Source organism: Oncorhynchus clarkii, chromosome 3 (genome assembly GCF_045791955.1).
Source record: "Oncorhynchus clarkii lewisi isolate Uvic-CL-2024 chromosome 3, UVic_Ocla_1.0, whole genome shotgun sequence".
In the NCBI taxonomy this organism is placed as follows: domain Eukaryota; kingdom Metazoa; phylum Chordata; class Actinopteri; order Salmoniformes; family Salmonidae; genus Oncorhynchus; species Oncorhynchus clarkii.
The window spans coordinates 19,069,923-19,093,038 of record NC_092149.1 but is presented as its reverse complement, the minus strand read 5'-3'; the positions used below and the strand labels follow the sequence as shown (position 1 = coordinate 19,093,038).

At 43.0% G+C, this 23,116-nt stretch overlaps 1 protein-coding gene across 1 annotated transcript in view; it reads right to left on the bottom strand.

Annotated features, from left to right (window-relative positions):
• LOC139390242 (histone-lysine N-methyltransferase 2A-like) overlaps positions 1 to 22,553 on the bottom strand; it is an 80,429-nt gene extending 57,876 nt beyond the window's left edge. Inside the window, exons 1-11 of the mRNA XM_071137491.1 lie at positions 22,206 to 22,553; positions 16,119 to 16,197; positions 4,858 to 9,312; positions 4,472 to 4,665; positions 4,133 to 4,246; positions 3,751 to 3,913; positions 3,372 to 3,606; positions 2,963 to 3,261; positions 1,067 to 1,170; positions 505 to 765; positions 307 to 417 (exon numbers count right to left, since the gene is read on the bottom strand). Coding sequence (XP_070993592.1) covers positions 307 to 417; positions 505 to 765; positions 1,067 to 1,170; positions 2,963 to 3,261; positions 3,372 to 3,606; positions 3,751 to 3,913; positions 4,133 to 4,246; positions 4,472 to 4,665; positions 4,858 to 9,312; positions 16,119 to 16,197; positions 22,206 to 22,538 — 6,348 coding nt within the window. The 5' untranslated portion in view covers positions 22,539 to 22,553. The remainder of the gene's footprint in view (positions 1 to 306; positions 418 to 504; positions 766 to 1,066; positions 1,171 to 2,962; positions 3,262 to 3,371; positions 3,607 to 3,750; positions 3,914 to 4,132; positions 4,247 to 4,471; positions 4,666 to 4,857; positions 9,313 to 16,118; positions 16,198 to 22,205) is intronic.
• Between the last annotated feature and the right edge of the window lie 563 nt (positions 22,554 to 23,116).

Sequence of the window (23,116 nt, the reverse complement as noted above, 5' to 3'; positions counted from 1 at the left end):
TGGCTATTTAATCATGGTTATAAACTGAGTAGTTTGGGTCCTGGGTGCTGATGGGCAATCTTGCCGTGTATTTAGCATACAATATATCACAGGTATGACGCAAAACAACTTATTTACTGTTATATTTATGTTGGTAACGGTTTATCATAGCAATAAGGCACCTCAGGGATTTCTGGTATATTGGCCATTAAAACTGGGTGGTTCAAGCCCTGAATTCTGAATGGCTGACAGCCGTATACCACGGGTATACCTAGTAAATGAGATCTCTAAAACCACAGCTACAAGAGGCAAGGAAAAGCATCTGACCTTGAAGTCCACGCCGATCTTGTGCGTAGGCTCGGAGGGCTCCCTCTCCCTCTGGTCAAATCCATTGGCCAGGGCGGCCAGGACGCTAGGTGGCATCTGTTCCATAGGATTCTGGGAAAAATACGACGAAGCATAAAAATAGGCTCGTCCCCACCCCGCCTCCACCAACATTTTTCCCCTCTCACCCCCTACCCTCACCCTGGCCCTTGGCCACCCCGGGGTGGCCCCAGTGTGGGATAGCAGGCGCCAGGGGTGGGGAGACCCTTGGTCCTCGGGGTAGGAGGAGGATAGCTCCAGGTCTGACTGTAAGTGTGGGGGCGACTGCGTCATCTGCAGCAGTAGCTGCTCCGCCGACAGCCCCTCTGACTCTCTCTCTCCCTGGTGGTCATCGTCCAGCCAGCTGTAGACACCACCGCTCCACAGGCCTGTTTGCTTCTGCTGTGCCTGTGAAGGGTGGGACTGCTGAGGCCAAAGCAAAAGAGCACTAGCGTTATCTGCCACGAGCACCTATAAGCAAGCAGCAGCTTAACTCAGAATGAGAGGAGAGAGAAGGAAGAGAGGACAGGGAATCCCACCATGAGGTGCAGCAGAGAGAAGACGAAGTAAGTGGAAAGATAGAGATTGGAGAGAGAGAGAGAGGGGGGTGGGGAGTGGGTTGTGCAGATCCTTTGTGTTATTCACCTAGGCGACCCAGAAACGGCAAATTCTTGCACTGCCTGCTCAGTGGCATCAGAGCAGTAGCCCTGTTGTGATTCTTTACCTTGTCAGTTTTACGGCGAGCAGGAGGGACTCGGTGGTGCAGCCTGCGATGTCTCAAACCGTCGTCCGATAGGTCTCCCAAGAATCCATCCAAAGAGACAAAGTCTGAAGACAAAAAGAAACCATTGCAGGGGTGATTAGACATACAGTGTTAATACTTCAGAGTTAACGCATTACCTCACAGCTTTGACAGGGATCTTCTAGAACAGTGGTTCCCAATCTTTTTGTAGTCCCATACCCCTTCAAACATTCAACCTCCAGCTGCGTACCCTCTCTAGCACCAGGGTCAGCGCACTCTCAAATGTTGCCACCATTGTAAGCCTGCCACACACACACTATACGATACATGTATTAATGAGTGCGAGTTGTGGTCCTATAAGAGCTCTTATAGGACCATGGCACAAATAATAAGAATCAATCGTTTGGCTCTTTATTTAACCATCTTACATATAAAACCTTATTTGTTCATCAAAAAATGTGAATAACTCACCACAGGTTAATGAGAAGGGTGTGCTTGGATGGATGCACATAACTCTGAAATGGTGGGTTGTATTGGAGTCTGTCTTAAATCATTTTCCATACACTCTCACATAGGTACGTGGTTGCAAAGGTGGTGGTGCAGCGTGGTTTGCCAAGGCAGGATACTCTGAGCGCAGAGAATAGCTCCAACTTAATCATAGCCTAAATTTTGTCCCGCACATTGAATATAGTTGCGGAGAGTCCCTGTAATCCTAGATTTGGATCATTCAGGCTAGAAAAAACATCACCCAGATAGGCCAGACGTGTGAGAATCTCGTCATCATGTTCAGACAAGTGAAAATTATGGGCAGTAAAAAAAACATTAAGCTCGTGTCAATACTTTGCCCCTTGATAACCAGCGCACACAAGTATGTTGTAGAAACTGTAGTCTGCAAAACAACTTTCAAGCTGTCAGGCATTCCCTTGGCAGCAAGAGCCTCTCGGTGGATGCTGCAGTGTACCCAAGCGGCGTACACTGCCGAGAGCAACTGCTTGCACGCGCTACCACTCCACTATGTCTCCCCATCATGTCCTGTCATGTCACTGATGCGTTGTGAAACAGTGTTGTTTGATGAAGGCATTGTCTGTATCGTTTTTTGGGCCTTTCCCACAGCATTGTCCCAGCCATATCCACGGCAGCAGGAAGAATTAAGTCCTCCACAATAGTATGGGGCTTTCCTGTCCTAGCCACTTGGTAGCTCACCATATAAGACGCTTCTAGCCCATTCCTATTAATGGTATCTGTTGATTTTATACATGTCTTACTACTCGAAAGTCATCTTAATTCTCTCTCAAAAAACTCCCATGGCTTATTTTTCAAATTGGCATGTTTTGTTTCTAAATGTCTGTGCCAGAGTGAAGGTTTCATTGAGTTGTGAGAGTACTTTTGCATATAACACACTGTGGCTGAGGAAAGACACTACTCCCAATATAAATGAACCCCAAATCAATGTAGTTCTCATCATATTTGCGCCTCTTCGATGGTCCAATGTCCCTGTCTGTTGTTTGATGCTTTCCCAGGTAAGGGGGCAGTAGCTCTTTGGCTGCATCAGATTCACAACTGTCAGTGTCCTTGCTAGCTGGGCTAACAGCAAATGTAGAATTACTGATGCTAGCATTGGATGTGCTCGTGGAAGCAACACAACTTGTGTAGTCAACAGGTGCAGAACTGCTGGTAGTAGCAGTACTACCAGTAGAGCTGGTATGCGTCTCTATGGACGTAGGCCTTACTAAAATGGACTGTTTGAAAATGTAGAGAAAAAAAGAAAGTTAAATGTGAATCACATTTTTATTTGGCATACTCCCGACGGCATTGCACGATATTAAATAGAGTAAAATCCCTTTCTATGATCACTTCCCAATAATGTTACATTACTACCTTGGATGCGTGGGCTGGGGCCTCTCCTCCGGCCGGGGGAGGCAGAGTTGGAGCCCACAGTGATCTCCAGGTCGGAGTCATAGTCCAGCAGGTCAAAGTAGGAGCGCGGCTTCACACAGCGGCGCGGCTGCTTCCTCACAGATGGGCTCTGGCTGTCTCCCACCTCCATCCCATCAACTTCCTCATTGCTAGACTGAACCACGCTGAGGCAGTGCCGCCTGCGCTTCCCAGGACCTCCAGGGAACTTGCCACTCAAGCGACGTGCTTTTCTGTCTTCAATCTGATCACATCTTTTATATCTTATGGAGAGAGAAAAAATGGGTAATTTAGTTGTCTATTCAATCTATATAATTCAATAGCATATATGCGAGTTGGTCACTTTTGCAATTCTGATGAGCAGTACACTTACATGCAGCACTGTCGCTTCGTATTAGGCCCTCCAAACTTGGGTTTGTCCAGGCAGTTCATGCACTCGCCACAGTCCTCCTCATGGTTGCAGCCCTTGCAGATCCCACACCTCCGAGAGCGGAGCCCAAAAGGTCCAAGGCTCTTTTGTTTAGCAAAACCAGCTCCCGACTTCCTGACCTTGGTAACCTTTTGGTCCAGCAGCCCAGGGCTGTCTGGCCCAGAGAGAGACTGACCACCTTCAATAGATAAGGTATATAATTAAGATATCTTTCATAGGAAAGTCAAAGAAAGTTGTGTGGAAAGACCAGAACTCATGTCACTTAAAAATGTTTGTTGAGAGATTTGCCTTGATAATCAGTTTTGAAAGCTTGTGGCTCTACCTTGGTTCTTTCCAGAGGGGGATATGCCAGTTCTCTCATGCAGAGGCAGCGCACTGAGTCTGGGGATCATGTCTTCGGGCACCAGTGCACGAGGCTGGCCCAGCACCACAGCTGCTGCACGGCACACATGCTTGATGCGTGGACCCCCCGCTCTGCGGAACTCCTGTTAACAAGGAGAGAGGTGGGACAGGGAGGGATGCTGTTTCATCACAATGAAAAATGTATTTATGACCAGAAAAGGTGGGTCTTAGTGAGGAAGAAACAACATACTGATACTTTATTAAAAGTAAGAGACAAAGCAACATTCAGACACATTGAAAAGTGAGAGAAACTGAAGATGCAGAGAACAGCACAGACCAGGATTGTGTTCATATGCCCATACCTGTGACAGGGGAGGGTCAGTCATGTTTGAGGCAGCAGGCTCAAGCTGCTCTTTCGATTTCCTCCTTTGTCTCTTCCCTGCTGCATCTCTGGAGCCAGCAGGCCCTGATAGAAGCTGCAGGTAACATGTTTCATCACTATGGGCTTACACAGGAAGCTCTCCAGAGATATCACAGTATTGGTGTTAATGAATATCATCCTATTTAATAACAATGAAGAGAAACAAAGCATATTCTGTATCAGAAATAAGTCCCATCATGCATGTTGTTTACTGGAAAAAAACAACTGTCTGCATGGCAATTTTGAAGTGTATTCTTTTTATGAGTGGGCCAATTATTACCCCTGAAGACTTCAGTTGTTTCTGCTGGTCGATCTTGTTGAGCTGGACCTTGGCTTTCTTGAGCAGATTGAACATCCTCTTATTGGCCCCTGTGAAGCGAACTCTCTGGGTGGCTCCTTTCTCCTCAGCAGCAGCACCATCAGCCTCAGCGATCATGTTCAGATGCAGTTCCTGTGGCTCAAGCTTTCCTGCTTCTGGGACAGAGAAAGACCATAAAGTATGTCACTACTTTCCAAAGTAGTTTAAGCAGTAAAAACATACTCAGAGACATTAAACTAAGTAACATACAAATAAACAAAAATACCAGGTTTACATAATGTGCAGTTATTTATCAAGCAAGCTAATGTTAAACAACTATCAGCATTAATTGATTGATCTTTGCTTACCTGCAATAACATTCTCAGCATTTGTTTTGTCTTCCTCTGTCAACTCCTCATGTTCTCCATATTGAAATGTTAAGAACTTTGAGTTCATAGTCCGAACACACACAGAGACTTTTCGCACAACCCCAGGGCTATCAAGGTCCTCAATCTTGAGCTTGGATTTGCCTTGCTTTGATTTGGGTTTGCTTGGAGCTGTGATTGTTGTACGTTTCTTTAGACAGATGCTCTTGACTTCATCATCCAGACCTTCCGCTAGCATATGAACAGAAGATTGAAGAGTATTGCAAACACCATCTGTCATCACATTTTTTCTTCTCTTTTTGGGAAGTCCTGGTTGCAGCTTCTTCAGTCGCTTGTACATATTTAGGTGAGATGTTTGCTTGTTGAACTTGCAGGGCCTTTTTTTCTGAACCTCCTGGGGATCGGTTGGTTGGTCAGAAGCAATTTGGAATTCTTTGGATAAAAGTAAAGTCTCATACTTGCTCTGTAGAGTTTTGTCCAGTGTATATACCTCCTCACCAGACTCTCCTGGCACATGCCACTTGAAACTGGGATTCCTCAAAAGGGACTTCCTCTTTTCAGACTGCTTTCCGGAGGATAAGCCGTCACTCACGTCAGTGGTTTCCTGTTCGAGTTCCTGAGTTGAGAACATATCGACATCTAACTGCGCCTCATTCAGAAATTCTTCCTCGTCGACAGGCAGATCAGGAGTAAGCTCTCTACCTGTGCCATCTTCTCGTTTCTTTCCAGTGCGTGGGTGTAAGCCGAATAGTTGGCCTTTCTTCGGGGAGTTTCTACGAGGCAAAACAGACATGCCAGCATCATCCATAAACCTCTGTGGAGTCTTGATCACCCGTGAGGACCGGACACTGACAACAGGCATGATGAAGTGCTTTATGTTTTTAAGGTACTTTGATTTACCATGCTGTTCATCAAAAGCATCAGGCTGTGGTTCATCATCCACCGTGTCTTGTATATCCTGCTCCTCCAAAATTTGCTGGGCGAGATCCATTTCTACCTGCTTAGATAGAGTTTTAGGCCTGGCTCTTGGTCTTTTGGTACCAAGGAACTGAAGGCTTGAATTGGGGACCTTTTTCCTTCTGTACTTGGTCTTGAGGATGCCAATGAGTTTAGATCTTGCAGGTATGGAAGCAGCCTCTGGGGAGAAAACTTCTTTTAGGTCTACCTCTTCAACAGTTTCAGGAACCTTACTTTCAGGTGATTTACTCTCATCACTCTTTCTCCCTCTTGGCCTCTGCCTTTGTTTCTGCCTCTGTCCAATCAAGGCTCTTCGCTTCTTTTTGCCATGTTTGAACAGACTTCTATGACGGCGTGGTTCTGTCTTTTCAATAACAGGGGGCTCCAACAGCAGCACCTTTCCACTCTCTATTGGCTGGGTCTCTTGCTCCACCTTTACCGCTGGTTGAGTGTCAGCCAAAGTCAAAGGTTCAGATCGGCCTACTTCTATGTTTGGAGTTGTAGATGATGTTGGTGTCTTTGACTTCTTTCTAATTGAAAGGCTCAAATTTCTTCTCCTTCTAGATTTCGAGACAACAGACAATGTGGAGATCTCCTCTGTCTGTGGTTCAAATGGGGCCATTTCTGTGATTGGAGTTTCAGATGATGTTGGTGTCTTTGACTTCTTTCTAATTGAAAGGCTCAAATTTCTTCTCCTTCTAGATTTAGAGACAACAGACAATGTGGAGATCTCCTCTGTCTGTGGTTCAAATTGGGCCATTTCTGTGATTGGAGTTTCAGATGATGTTGGGGTCTTTCTTGACTTCTTTCTTATTGAAAGGCTAGAAGCTCTTCTAGGTTTAGAGACAACAGACAATGTGGAGACCTCCTCAGTCTGTGGTTCAAATGGAGCCATCTCTGTGATTGGAGTTTCAGATGATGTTGGGGTCTTTCTTGACTTCTTTCTTATTGAAAGGCTAGAAGTTCTTCTTGGTTTAGAGACAACAGACAATGTGGAGACCTCCTCAGTCTGTGGTTCAAATGGAGCAATCTCTGTGATTGGAGTTTCAGATGATGTTGGGGTCTTTCTTGACTTCTTTCTTATTGAAAGGCTAGAAGTTCTTCTAGGTTTAGAGACAACAGACAATGTGGAGACCTCCTCAGTCTGTGGTTCAAATGGAGCCATCTCTGTGATTGGAGTTTCAGATGATGTTGGTGTCTTTCTTATTGAAAGGCTAGAAGTTCTTCTCCTAGGTTTAGATACAACAGATAATGTGGAGACCTCCTCAGTCTGCTGTTCAAATGGGGCCATCTCTGTGATTTGAGTTTCAGATGATGTTGGTGTCTTTGACTTCTTTCTTATTGAAAGGCTAGAAGTTCTTCTCCTAGGTTTAGATACAACAGACAATGTGGAGACCTCCTCAGTCTGCTGTTCAAATGGGGCCATCTCTGTGATTGGAGTTTCAGATGATGTTGGTGTCTTTGAATTATTTCTTATTGAAAGGGGATAATTTTTTCTCCTAGGTTTAGAAACAACAGACAATGTGGAGACCTCAGTCTGTGGTTCAGATGGGGCTAACTCTGTGTTTGGGGATTCAGTGGGTTCAGGTAACATCTGTGTCTTCCCTGGCCTCTTTCTAACTGGAACACTCAAACTTCTTCTCCTTCTAGGTTTAGAGACAGACAAGGTGGAAACCTCAGTCTTCAAAACCTCATTGATATGTGGTTCTGCTTCACTGGCAGGTACATCAGATGGATGTTCCACATTTGGACTTGATTGAATCTTGTGTTTGTGGGTTGTCCAGGGTTTATGACTTCCACGCTTCTTCCGTGGTGTAGACATCTTTGCCATTCTTCTCCTCCTTGCTTTGGGAGTTGGCACAGCATTTGTGTCTGATAAAAAAACATTTTCCTCCAGAATTTCACTTGAATCTTTTGTGTTCACCAGTATCTTGTTTTCTTCAGGCGCAGGACAAGTTTGATGGATCAGGAATGATGGTTTTGAGCGTTTAGGTTTACCGGGTGAGGAGACCTTTTTTATCTGAAGGGGTGGAACGACCTTTGCCACAGTATCACCACAGTCAGTTTGAGTGGCCTCCTCTTGATGTGGTTGCGTTACCTGTCCCACTTCAACATGAAGAGAAGACTTTTCCTTAAGAGACGAAGTCTCCTTAGTCTTCTTCTTGGAAGACTTCTCATTATGTGTGTGCTCAGCATCTCTGGAAGTGGTAAAACTCGTGACCTCTTTCTCTTCGGGGTTCTCTACACTCTTGATCACACTGGGTTCAAAAAGAGAGTCTTTGTCTAATTCAGTGGTACTCCGCTGCTTCTCTGTTCCTTTGACAGTATTTCCAGAGCCCTGCACTTGGGTGTCCTTTATTTTCCCCTTAACTAATGTAAGTGTCCACACAAACTTGCTTCGTTTCTTCTTACGAGAGGAGCCCTTACTGTCAGACCGAGATGAGCCTTCCAATTTGGGGTTTCTGATTTTAATCAGCTTAAAACTTGGAATCCCGATAATGTCATCGTCATTTTTAAAAGCCAGACCGTCATTGGATTCAAGAATTGGCTTTTCAGGTTCTGTGGCTAATGGAACATGGATTTCTGTGACCATCTTCTCTTCTTGATGTGCCTTGCTTTGTTTACGCTTACTCTTTCTGGGTGGTGGTTTGGCTTCCTCTATTCTTGAAACCTCTAACAAAGACTCTGCCAGACATACTTTGTCATTGCTCTGGTTTTTTGATTCTGTTACAAGGCCTTCATGTGTTTCGGAGGGTGGATTAGTAGTTCTACTTCTTCTCCGGATCACCAGTTTATTGACTTCAGTGCTTACCTCTGTGGTTCTTTCTTTCCGTTTGAATTTCTTAATGACTGTTTTTGGCGCCGCATTTCCACTTTCCAGTGCAATGTCATGTTTGCCTGTTGATTTTATACCCCCCTCTGATTTTTGGTCATCAACCTCGCCAACTTTGGCCCCACTTTGAACACAGGGTTCAGTGATCTTAGAGGCAGATCTACCACGCCTCCTTGCCGGTATGGCTCCTCCGCCTCCCTCATCCTCAGTGCCATTCAGATGCTGTGCCTCATCAGCTTGTGTCTCTGTCTTTAATTTGACATGGGCACTTGAGATCTGGTCACCTTTGACATCATTAGCTTTTGATTGAAAATGTAATCCTTTTACCTTCAACTTCTCCACAGATTTTAGATGTCCTCCCTTTTCCTTTCTTACCGTCTTCTTGGCCACCAACTTGATGGTAATCCTTGGAGTTAAAGCCGCCCCATTTTTCGCAGGACGCTTCTCCTTTGCTGGGTTTGAGTGCTTGTTTTTTGAACCCTTCCTACCATCATTGGAAGGCACTGGATCAGGAGGAATTGCAGAGTGGACCTCTTGTGAAGATGGTGCATCTTCTTCAGGAGTTGGAGACCCCTCTGTCTCCTTTGGGGTGACTACAAGGGATGGCTTCTCTCGTATCCTTTTTAATTTTGTTTGGACAGGATAACCTTATGGAGGAAAATAACAAATAAGAGGAAATTACTATCATATCTAAGCTGATATACAATGCCTTCAGAAAGTATTCATACCCCTTGTCTTATTCCACATTTGTTGCATAACAGCCTGAACTCAAAATGGTTTAAAATTACATTTCTCAACCATCTACACAATACCCCATAATGACAAAGTGAAAACATTAAAAAAAAAAAAGTTAGCTAATTTATTGCAAATTAAAAACAGAAATCTAATTTACATAACTATTCACACCCCTGAGTAAATACATGTCAATCACCTTTGGCAGTGATTACAGCTGTGAGTCTTTATGGGTGAGTCTCTAAGAGCATTACACCACTGGAATGTACAATATTTGCACATTACTCTTTTTAGAATTCTTCAAGATGTCAAGTTGGTTGTTGATCATATAGCAAGATGGCCATTTTCATGTCACACCATAGATTTTAAAGCAGATTTAAGTCAAAACTGTAACTAGGCCAATCAGTTACCTTCAAATGTCGTCTTGGTAAGCAACATTTAAACTCAGTTTTTCACAATTCCTGACAATTAATCCTAGTAAAAATTCCCTGTCTTAGGTCAGTTAGGATCACCACTTTATTTTAAGAATGGGAAATGTCAGAATAATAGTAGAGAATGATTTATTTCAGCTTTTATTTCTTTCATCACATTCCCAGTTCGTCAAAAGTTTACATGCACTCAATTAGCATTTGGTAGCATTGCCTTTACATTATTTAACTTGGATCAAATGTTGTTTCGGGTAACCTTCCACACGATTCCCACAATAGGTTGGGTGAATTTTGGCCCATTCCTCCTGACAGAGCTGGTGTAACTGAGTCAGGTTTGTAAGCCTCCTTGCTCGTACACACTTTTTCAGTTCTGCCACAAATATTCTATAGGATTGAGGTCAGGGCTTTGTGATGGCCACTCCAATACCTTGACTTTGTTGTCCTTAAGCCATTTTGCCACAATTTTGGAAGTATGCTTGGGGTCATTGTCCATTTGAAAGACCCATTTGCTATCAAGCTTTAACTCCCTGACTGACATCTTGAGATGTTGCATCAATATATCCACATAATTTTCCTCCCTCATGATGCCATCTATTTTGTGAAGTGCACCAGTCCCTCCTGCAGCAAAGCAACCCCACAACATGATGATGCCACCTCCATGCTTCAAGGTTGGGATGGTGTCCTTCGGCTGGCAAGCCTCCCCTTTTCCTCCAAGCATAACGATGGTCATTATGGCCAAACAGTTCAATTTTTTTGTTTCATCAGACCAGAGGACATTTCTCCAAAAGGTAGGATCTTTGTCCCCATGTGCAGTTGCAAACCGTAGTCAGGCGTTTTTAAGGCGGTTTTGGAGCAGTGGCTTCTTCCTTGCTGAGTGGCCTTTCAGGTTATGTCCATATAGGACTTGTTGTACTGTGGATACAGATACTTTGTACCTGATTCCTCCAGCATCTTCACAAGGTCCTTTGCTGTTGTTCTGGGATTGATTTGCACTTTTTGCACCAAAGTACGTTAATCTCTAGGAGACAGAACGAGTCTCCTTCCTCAGTGGTATGACGGCGGCGTGGTCCTGTGGTGTTTATACTTGCGTACTAATGTTTGTACAGATGAACGTGGTACCTTCAGGCATTTGGAAATTGCTCCCAAGGATGAACCAGGCTTGTGGAGGTCAACGTTTTTTAATTCTGGGGTCTGGGCTGATTTCTTTTGATTTTCCCATGATGTCAGGCAGAGGCACTGAGTTTGAAGGTAGGCCTTGAAATACATCCATAGGTACACATCAAATTGACTCAAATTATGTCAATTAGCCTATCAGAAGCTTCTAAAGCCATAACATTATTTTCTGGAATTTTCCAAGCTGTTTAAAGGCACAGTCAACTTAGTGTATGTTAACTTCTTTTTTTTATTTTATTATTTTACCCCTTTTTCTCCCCAATTTCGTGGTATCCAATTGCTGTAGTACCTACTATCTTGTCTCATCGCTACAACTCCCGTACGGGCTCGGGAGAGACGAAGGTTGAAAGTCGTGCGTCCTCCGATACACAACCCAACCAAGCCGCACTGCTTCTTAACACAGCGCACATCCAACCCGGAAGTCAGCCGCACCAACGCGCCGGAGGAAACACCGTGCACCTGGCCACCTTGGTTAGCGCACACTGCGCCCAGCCCGCAACAGGAGTCGCTGGTGCGCGATGAGACAAGGACACCCCTACCAACCAAGCCCTCCCTAACGCGGGCGACGCTAGGCCAATTGTGCGTCGCCCCACGGACCTCCCGGTCACGACAGAGCCTGAGCGCGAACCCAGAGACTCTGATGGCACAGCTGGCGCTGCAGTACAGCGCGTGTATGTTAACTTCTGACCTACTGGAATTGTGATACAGTGAGTTATAAGTTAAATAATCTGTCTGTAAACAATTGTTGTAAAAATGACATGAAAATGCAAAGTAGATGTCCTAACTGACTTGCCAAAACTACAGTTTGTAAACAAGAAATTTGTGGAGTGGTTGAAAATCAAGTTTTAATGACTCCAAGTATATAAACTTCCGACTTCAACTGTATGTATGCACAGTGGGGAGAACAAGTATTTGATACACTGCCGATTTTGCAGGTTTTCCTACTTACAAAGCATGTAGAGGTCTGTAATTTTTATCATAGGTACACTTCAACTGTGAAAATCCAGAAAATCACATTGTATGATTTTTAAGTAATTAATTTGCATTTTATTGCATGACATAAGTATTTGATACATCAGAAAAGCAGAACTTAATATTTGGTACAGAAACCTTTGTTTGCAATTACAGAGATCATATGTTTCCTGTAGTTCTTGACCAGGTTTGCACACACTGCAGCAGGGATTTTGGCCCACTCCTCCATACAGACCTTCTCCAGATCCTTCAGGTTTCGGGGCTGTCGCTGGGCAATACGGACTTTCAGCTCCCTCCAAAGATTTTCTATTGGGTTCAGGTCTGGAGACTGGCTAGGCCACTCCAGGACCTTGAGATGCTCCTTACGGAGCCACTCTTTAGTTGTGTTTCGGGTTGTTGTCATGCTGGAAGACCCAGCCACGACCCACCTTCAATGCTCTTACTGAGGTTGTTGGCCAAGATCTCGCGATACATGGCCCCATCCATCCTCCTCTCAATACGGTGCAGTCGTCCTGTCCCCTTTGCAGAAAAGCATCCCCAAAGAATGATGTTTCCACCTCCATGCTTCACGGTTGAGATGGTGTTCTTGGGCTTGTACTCATATTTCTTCTTCCTCCAAAAACGTTGAGTGGAGTTTAGACCAAAAAGCTCTATTTTTGGCTCATCAGACCACATGACCTTCTCCCATTCCTCCTCTGGATCATCCAGATGGTCATTGGCGAACTTCAGACGGGCCTGGACATGCGCTGGCTTGAGCAGGGGGACCTTGCGTGCGCTGAAGGATTTTAATCCATGGCGGCGTAGTGTGTTACTAATGGTTTTCATTGAGACTGTGGTCCCAGCTCTCTTCAGATCATTTACCAGGTCCTGCAGTGTAGTTCTGGGCTGATCCCCCACCTTCCTCATGATCATTAATGCCCCACGAGGTGAGATCTTGCATGGAGCCCCAGACCGAGGGTGATTGACCGTCATCTTGAACTTCTTACATTTTCTAATAATTGCGCCAACAGTTGTTGCCTTCTCACCAAGCTGCTTGCCTATTGTCCTGAAGCCCATCCCAGCCCTGTCCAGGTCTACAATTTTATCCCTGATGTCCTTACACAGCTTTCTGGTCTTGGCCATTGTGGAGCGGTTGGAGTCTGTTTGATTGAGTGTGTAGACAGGTGTCTTTTATACAGGTAACGAGTTCAAACAGGTGCAGTTAATACAGGTAATGAGTGGAGAACAGGAGGGCTTCTTAAAGAAAAAATAACATGTCTGTGAGAGCCGGAATTCTTACTGGTTGGTAGGTGATCAAATACTTATGTCATGCAATAAAATGCAAATTAATTACTTAAAAATTATACAATGTTATTTTCTGGATTTCTGTTTTAGATTCCGATTCTCACAGTTGAAGTGTACCTATGATAAAAATGACAGACCTCTACATGCTTTGTAAGTAGGAAAACCTGCAAAATTGGCGGTGTATCAAATACTTGTTCTCCCCACTGTATATGCCATTGTGTTGTAGGTTATCGTCTTGCTGAAAGGTGAACTTGTCTTCCATTGGCTGTTGGAAAGCACACCAAACAAGTTTTTCCTCTAGGATTTTGCTTGTTGTTAGATATATTCTGTTTATTTTTGTCCTTAAACTAACTAGTAGTTGCTGATGACAAGCAAACTTTTAACATGATGCAGCCACCAGCATGCTTGAAGAGTTACTCAGCGATGTGGTGTGTTGGATTTGTCCCAAACATAAAGCTTTGTATTTCAGGACTAAGTATGCAAAGGGACGGAAACCTTCCGGTAAAATTCAAGAATATTTCAGGAAATTGTCCATGAAAAGTTAAGCCCAGGAATTTTGCTAAAATTCATCAAAAACGTTAGCTTATAACAGTGAACCTTTTTTTGTGGGATATACATAAGGCAATTCTAAGTCTTGACATATTTTGGTTAAACTACACCCAGTTAAATGGAATTGAAACCCTCTGCATACACAATGTATTCTTCCATCACATGTGCAGTGCACTCTTCCATCACATGTATAGCTGATTCTCGAGATCTTGCACACTAATGAGATGCTATTGAGCTCAAACTACTACACTGTCTGAGCCAAGGACTAGATGCTTTCTGGGAAGTTTTGATTACAATACTGGGTGGGGTGAATATATTTAAGACCTACATTATTTTTGGTTAACCAGTAAATAGTAGCCTACAGCAAAGTGTGTTTAAATAATTTCTAACCTGTTAACCGTTTTTGCCAGTTCGTTTTTGCTACCATGTGGGTTTTAACTTGCTTGAGCCTGCTTACTGAGGTGTTAATTCACCTGTTTCCATACAGGTTTCATTTAAAAAAATGTATCTTACAAAAGGAGTTGTTTAATCTAACTGCTTAACTATCTGTACATGGAATTGTACACTGCTCAAACAAATAAAGGGAACACTAAAATAACACACCCTAGATCTGAATGAAATATTCTTATTCAACTATGTCAAGAAAAAAGTGTTTAATGTGCTGACAACAAAATCACACAAATGATCAATGGAAATAAAATGTATCAACCCATAGAGGTCTGGATTTGGAGTCACACAAAATTAAAGTGGAAAACCACACTACAGGCTGATCCAACTTTGATGTAATGTCCTTAAAACAAGTCAAAATGAGGCTCAGTAGTGTGTGTGTGGCCTCCACGTGCCTGTTTGACCTCCCTACAACGCCTGGGCATGCTACTGAAGGCATCAATGCCTTCCTCTTGCAGGAACTGCTGACACACTCCAGCCACATGAGGTCTAGCATTGTCTTGCATTAGGAGGAACCCAGAGCCAACCGCACCAGCATATGGTCTCACAAGGGGTCTGAGGATCTCATCTCGGTACCTAATGGCAGTCAGGCTACCTCTGGCGAGCACATGGAGGGCTGTGCGGCCCCCCAAAGAAATGCCACCCCACACCATGACTGACCAACCGCCAAACCGGTCATGCTGGAGGATGTTGCAGGCAGCAGAACGTTCTCCACGGCGGCTCCAGACTGTCACATGTGCTCAGTGTGAACCTGCTTTCATCTGTGAAGAGCACAGGGCGCCAGTGGCGAATTTGCCAATCTTGGTGTTCTCTGGCAAATGAAAAACGTCCTGCACGGTGTTGGGCTGTAAGCACAACCCCCACCTGTGGACGTCGGGCCCTCATACCACCCTCATGGAGTCTGTTTCTGACTGTTTGAGCAGACACATGCACATTTGTGGCCTGCTGGAGGTCATTTTGCAGTGCTCTGGCAGTGCTCCTCCTGCTACTCCTTGCACAAAGGCGGAGGTAGCGGTCCTGCTTCTGGGTTGTTGCCCTCCTACGGCCTCCTCCACGTCTCCTGATGTACTGGCCTGTCTCCTGGTAGCGCCTCCATGCTCTGGACACTACGCTGACAGACACAGCAAACCTTCTTGCCACAGCTCGCATTGATGTTCCATCCTGGATAAGCTGCACTACCTGAGCCACTTGTGTGGGTTGTAGACTCCGTCTCATGCTACCACTAGAGTGAAAGCACCGCCAGCATTCAAAAGTGACCAAAACATCAGCCAGGAAGCATAGGAACTGAGAAGTGGTCTGTGGTCCCCACCTGCAGAACCACTCCTTTATTGGGGGTGTCTTGCTAATTGCCTATAATTTCCACCTGTTGTTTATTCCATTTGCACAACAGCATGTGACATTTATTGTCAATCAGTGTTGCTTCCTAAGTGGACAGTTTGATTTCACAGAAGTGTGATTGACTTGGAGTTACATTGTGTTGTTTAAGTGTTCCCTTTATTTTTTTGAGCAGTGTGTATATATATATAAAAATCTGACGAATAATCGGCATTGGCTTTTTTTTGGTCCTCCAATAATCGGTATCGGCGTTGAAAAATCAATCGGACGACCTCTAGTTTGTTCATTTGCGCTCGTTAGCATTTAGCTAAAAGCGTCCATGAGAATTCGCCATTACTTGTGCTCATTTTGTTGGAAATCTGGTAATAGACTGCCAATGGGCCTTTTTTGCGTTTTGAGCCCCTTCTGTGCTATACCAGTTATACTGTAAATCCCGGGATGGCAGAATAACGGTATGAAAATCTCGATTCCACCCAAGAATAATAGTTTGGTGGCAAGGGATGGGAATAGGTTTAGAATAGGCTAATACTTACTTTTGGAGGGATTATGTCTGGACCGTACGGGGCCTTTATATCCTTTACGATCAGATTCAAATCCTGTGAAATCATCTTCCTGAAAGGCAACGTCAGATTATTAACTTTGGACACCCAACATTATTTTTCCGATTGTTTCACAATTTTACATAACCTCACAACAGTTTGATAACGAATATGTATTTGAAATTGATGAATAGTAGTTTACATGCAACAATTAGGCCTAAAAGCTTTGACAACAGTGACAATAATCTAACACACACACACACACACCTGAACACTACTGTTGACTACAGAATATGTTTTTTATATCCCAACCTTGAGGGAGAAGATTAGCATGGCAATCAAAAATGATTTAAAATTAGATTGTGTAATGTCATGTAGTGAGTAGATAATTCCCTGGTAATGGAAATACGCTGAGACTCCTATTTTTTACATTCAATATATTCTAAACAAAAAACATTGATTTCAATGTCGAACAAACCATACAACTATGCACAAGGACTACTTTGAACAATTTACACAGAACATTTCACAAAAATACATTTACTGGAAGAACTGTGCAGATGCTAAATTTGGTAACAGTAAAATCTCCCTCTGTTTATGCAACTGCATTTCCCAAAAACTGTAGAGATGTACGCAGAAAGAATGGAGTGTCAGCTATGACATGACACCTTGACTTTGAAAATCTATTTTGGTTATTGAATACACTATGTGAAGTGAATTTCCAACCGGTAATGAGAACTATGATAGCAGAATTACCTAAATCAGTCCCTGATCTGTACTACACAAATGCATAATTGCGTCACTCTTCATGGTGTCCTGAATTAGGTACACAAAGGTAAAAATATGCAATATCATACTTTGCATATATGGGTATTATTCTACACACTGGCCATTATTCTCATGATCTCATGACCAAATTTGGTTGGTCCGGATGAAATCTGAACCAATCATAGACTAGTGGTTAGAGCGTTGGACTAGTAAGCGGAAGGTTGCAAGTTCAAACCCCCGAGCTGACAAGGTACAAATCTGTCGTTCTGCCCCTGAACAGGCAGTGAAAATAAGAATTTGTTCTTAACTGACTTGCCTAGTTAAATAAAAGGTCAAATAAAAAATAAATAGTACAGCACATACTAGGGATGCAAATTTCAGTCAATTCTGCTGTGACCGGTCAATAAAACAGCTAAATTTTCCCAAACAGTAAAAGGGCGTGATCAACCAAAAATACTATACATGGAAAAGGAGCAGACATTTTTCATTAAGAGCTTACATGCAAACATGCAACAATAGCAAGCCTATTTATTGTCTTACAGTCAAAAGGTTATAGCCTATTATGGAACATGCAACATGCAAAATGCATTATGCGGGAAAACACAGTTCTAAAACAGTGCACTTAATGTGAGTGGTTTCATGTGTGACAGATATTAAAATCTCTGTCACACAAAAAGATGGGAAATCTAACAGCAACAATTAGGATGAGTTGCTAATATGACTAGGATTGAGCCTTTGGGTTTCTTGACAACAAAAGAAAGTTGATACGAAAACCAATAGAACAGTAGCAAAATTAAAGTTAATAAGAAAGTTTATATAAAATAATTACCTCCATTTTTATGGGCTACCTTGAAGCAAGGTAAGACATGCTTCATTTGAAGTCAAGTAAAACTTTCAGGTTTCAAACAATTATACTGCCTAAAGCTCATGCTGCAGTGGTGGGTGACGCACTGCTAGCCTGATTATGGTTGACTATAGCATATGTACTCGAATGGGGAATGGGAGGCGAGTTTAAATTAGGAGTTGAGATTGAGAAATAAAAAGTAATATATAAAAGCATATTTCACTCCAGTACCATCTTTTGAGGAGCTGCTCTCTGACAGGTGATAGGCTATTATCTGTATGCTGTGGTGTGTGACAGATAAGATACATGACAGCCAACGAAAATACACACGGCCAATTTAAATCCCCTAAATTATGCAAAATTAACCTATAGACTGATAAGCATGAGCGGTCAAATGTATTTTCGGCTGCTAACCAATTAACGGTTAACTGTTAAGATCCCTACTCAGGACAGTAGACCCTACTGTACCGGGAGTCGCGTTAGAGTTCAGAAATCAAATTCTGCGTTTTAAACCATCTCCCATGCGTTTTGTTGAAAGACTGTTTTTTTTTTGTTTCAATTGAGTGATCAGGGGTGTGCAACTATAGTTCTCCTTCACAGAAGATACATTGGTGCAACACATTCAGCAGAAAATAGCTTCATTTTCATCAGATAACAACAGAAGTGCAACACTATTTGGCTTGCAGCCATACAAGTAAATTAGCTTACAATGAAAAAAGCAAGGTATTTTTTTGAAAAAACGATGCATGGCCAACATATTTCTATTGTTCATCATAGAAAAAGCGTAGCCAGCTACATTTCCTAATGTGTTGCTTGAAGTTAATCTTGCATTTTACCGGAGAAAAGTAGGCTACACCGAGAAAAGTGGAGAAGTGCAACTGAAGCACAAACAAATGTGTCTGATGCTGAGCAGAAATTACTATAAGAAGCATTTTAGATCTGTGCTTACAAAACGCAGCAAGATACATTATCTTAGCTTGAAAAACGCAGAATTCTGCATTAACGCGTAATGAACTATACTCTTATTGTCTTTACTGTACCCAGCTGTGCTTCACTGTACTGTGCAAACTTGTGAAACACAGGCGTCAAGGATTGGTGATTGGACCAAATCTGAACCAATCGTGGACGTTTTTGTTAGGGCCAAATCAAGGCTGGTCTAGAACGACCAAAAAAATCCAGACTCCTTTACTTTTTCCAACAACAAAAAATATTTTACAGTCTTATTCTAAAATGTACCACTCCCCCCTTCAATCTACACACAATACCCCATAATGACAAAGCAAAAACAGGTTTAGACATTTTTGCAAATGTATTAAAAAATAAACTGAAATATTACATTTACATAAATATTCAGACCCTTTACTCAGTACTTTGTTGAAGCATATTTCAGGTCTCTCCAGAGATGTTCGATCGATCGGGTTCAAGTCGGGGATCTGGCTAGGTCACACAAGGACATTCAGTGACTTGTCCCAAAGCCACTACTGTGTTTTCTAGCCTAGTGGTTAGATCATTGGGACAGTAATCGAAAGGTTGCTGGAACGAATCTCTGAGCTGGCAAGGTAAAAATCTGTCGTTCTGCCCCTGAGCAAGACAGTTAACACACTGTTCCCTGGGCGCCGAAGACGTGGATGTCAATTAAGCCAGCCCAAGGGGGGTATGGTTAAATACAGAAGACCATTTCAGTTGAAGGCATTTAGTTGAACAAATGATTAGGTATCCACCTATCCCTTTCTTGGGTGTGTGCTTAGGGTCTTTGTCCTGTTGGAAGGTGAACCTTCACCCCAGTCTGAGGTCCTGATCGCTCCGGAGCAGGCTTTCATCAAGGATCTCTCTGTACTTTGCTCCGTTCATCTTTGCCTCGATCTTGACTAGGCTTCCAGTCCCTGCCGCTGAAAGAAAAACATCCCCACCGCATGCTGCTGCCACCAACAAACTTCCCTGTAGAGATGGTGCAGGATTCCTCCAGACGTGACTCTTGGCATTCGGGCCAAAGAGTTCAATCTTGTTTTGCATGGTCAGAAAGTTTTTTAGGTGCCTTTTGGCAAACTCCAAGCAGGCTGTCATGTGCCTTTTACTAAGGTGTGGCTTCCATATGGCCACTACCATAAAGGCCTGATTGGTGGAGCTCTGTCAATCAGAGTGACCATCGGGTTCTTGGTTGCCTCCCTCTCCAAGACCCTTCTCCCCTGATTGTTCAGTTTGGCCAGGCGGCCAACTCTAAGAAGAGTCTTGGGGACTCCGAACTTCTTCCATTTAAGAATGATGGAGGCCACTGTGTTCGTGGGTACTTTCAATGCTGCATAAATGTTTTGGTGCCTTGACACACAATCCTGTCTCTGAGCTCTACGGACAATTCCTTGCTCTGACAAGCACTGCTAACTGTGGGACCTTACATAGACAGGTGTGTACCTTTCCAAATCATGTTCAATCAATTGAATTTACCACAGGTGGACTCCAATCAGGTTGTAGAAACATCTCAAGGATGATCAATGGAAACAGGATGCACCTGCGCTCAATTTCGAGACTCAGAGTAAAGGACCTGAATACTTACGTAAATAAGGTATCTGTTTTTATTTTTTATAAATTTGCTATAATTTCAAAAAACCTGTTTTCGCTTTGTCATTATGGAGTATTGTGTGTAGATTGATGAGAACAATGTTTTTATTTCATCCATTTCAGAATAAGGCTGGATACTTTCCGAGTGCACTAACAGTATGCCAATGGGAGTGAGGACAGTAGCAGGTGATTCAACGGAGGTTTGTGACTATGATTTCCCATTGTTGACAATTGCAGTCATTCCATTAATAATTACTTAATTGATAAACAAAAATGGGTTATCGGTAAAAACATGAACTAATTGGTAGGTCTACATTTAATTGTTACTTCTGTGAACTTTCGTTATCCTCCCTCCACGTGAGGGAGAGAAATGTGAAAATATCTTAAAGACGTGGGATTTTGGTTAAAAGAATTACAAGGCACAAGGAAACATTTCTTCAACTTAAAGGCAAATAATTTCTCTTAAACAAAATATTAATTGCTTATATTAGTTGGCAGGGGGTATTTACTTCAACATTGTGTTTTGATGTATTTCTAATACCTTTTATGACTTCCTGGTAGATATTTTTAAAGACCCTATCCCATCTATTTTGCCAGAAATCAATGACAATTTTTATTTTATAAACACGTTTTTCTTATGCATCTGTTCCTTCATTTACCAAAAATAGACTCTCAGCTTTCATTTGACACCCAATTTGATATGCGCCTACGAACTTCACATTGGTGCTTGTGGGTCCTTTTACATGGAAATTACCAAGTATAGTGTAATAGGTTACTGCCTTCTTGGAATAGGTCTCCCATGTCAAATGTTTACCATCATTGGGATGCCCAGTTGATTATCGTGCTAGTCTTGAGCACCAAACTATACCAACCCAACACAAGTGCACTGGACAAGCCATTACATCAACTAATTAAGTTAATCATTAAATAAAACAGTCCAAGCACATCTTTCAAATTCTCTTCTCCTCCAGGTAATGCAGTTTTGTTCATGGATGGCGAGGCATTACCAAGAAACCAGCAGCAATTTACCCAGTCATGCCTGGGAACTGGGGAGGGGTTGGGCATCTAACTACATCTGCTACATGCCTGCTAATATGCAAATAAAGTCGATATTGTGGCAGCGGCATTTTGTCAGCGAATGTGGAGCTAGGGTCCAAGTCAGATTATTAACATATGAATACTTATCATTAGGTAGGCCTAGGTCATTTATATGTCAAATTGAAACATCTAATATGCTTGGTGGTCCTCTCTTGCTTGTAATGAAATAGAAAATGGACTGCAATAGCAGGTCAAGTAACGTTAACATCTCACATCATGGAAAATTTACCCACTACCGGGTTTCGTTATCATAGGTTTCCCTCCAATGACTTCTCCAACAAGCTAGTTACATTATCAAGCGTTACATTAATTGACTCAGTGACTGCGACAAAAACTGACCTGGGTGACACTCTGCAAACCATGTTTTTGAAAGGAACGTGAAATGATCACCATAAACGGTAGTTAGTTAACTATCAGAGAGTAGGTATCTGACATAGCCCCTCCCCCTCTTGAATTCATAGAAACATTTATGTAGCTACGTTCGTTACTCACTGCAGCAATTACAGGCATAAACCAGCTAAACACTGATTTAAGACAAATACCTGGCTAGCTAGCGTGGGTGTAAGTTATTCGTGGTAAATGGTGTCTAACTATCCATAGAGCTCCAATGCAGACAAATATTACATTAGCCTTCCCCTTTGTTAGCTAGCTTTATTGACGAACATCTCATGAAGTCGCTCCTGCTAACGTTAGCTAGCTAACTAATGTTGACACTTAAAGCAAAGTATTATGAAACGGAGCTAACTCTACATGACACACACACACCAACACAGGTAACCAAAATGACATGATAAAAGAAGCAAAAATATACTAACTCCAGCAGCGATTTGGGCTCTCACCTCTTCGCTCCCACTTGAGCTGTACCCAGCCTCCGCTAAGCTCTTGTGGTTCGACTCTATCCCAAGTAAACGCAAGTGAGACTGGTCCTCGTTTAACGAGAGAACCAGGCTTGTGGGCCTTGGGCCTCCAGCATTAGTCACATCGTCAGCTTCTGCCCCTGATCGGTCGAGTTGCCATCGCTTCTCAGAACGCAAGCGGCTGCGAGACGACCAAGGCCGACCAGGGAAGCGACCTCGGGGTGCAGCAGTACCAACTTGGCCTCCTATGGCAGCCGCGGTTGCTGATCCGCATCCCGCTGCCGCCATCATAGCTTCAAAAACAACACCGATAGCAACTTGAGGTGAGACAAGAGGGAAGGCGCGAGATAGGGAGGGGGGACCCCGCAAGGCTGCCGGGAAATGAAGTAAGTCCAAGAAAAGCTTCACAGGGTAAATGAAAAATCTTTATTTAAATTATGATTGGAATTTATAGGAGTGGTGTGTACAATGCAATATGTAATGCAAGTAATAAACCCATTTGATATTAAACAAAGGACACATCATCGTTTGATTACAGCCATTACGATTATTGATAAGTAACTACAAGGCCCAGCTTCCCTCCATGCAAAAAAAAATACACATTTTGTGAATGGCCATCTACCGCTGTACCAAGATGTTTAGGCTTGTCCCTATTCCTCAGTGGCCGAGCGGCATGTCCTCGTCTTCTGATATGATCATACTGAATGAACCAATGTACATTATGTGCACGCTCCTTACATGAGAGAGAGAGAGAGTCTATGCACTTAAATCAAGCTCTAAACATAATTTGAGAAGAAGAGAGTCAATGCACCTGAATCAAGCTCGAAACATAATTTGAAAAGAAGAATTGAAAACATCCACAAGTCTAT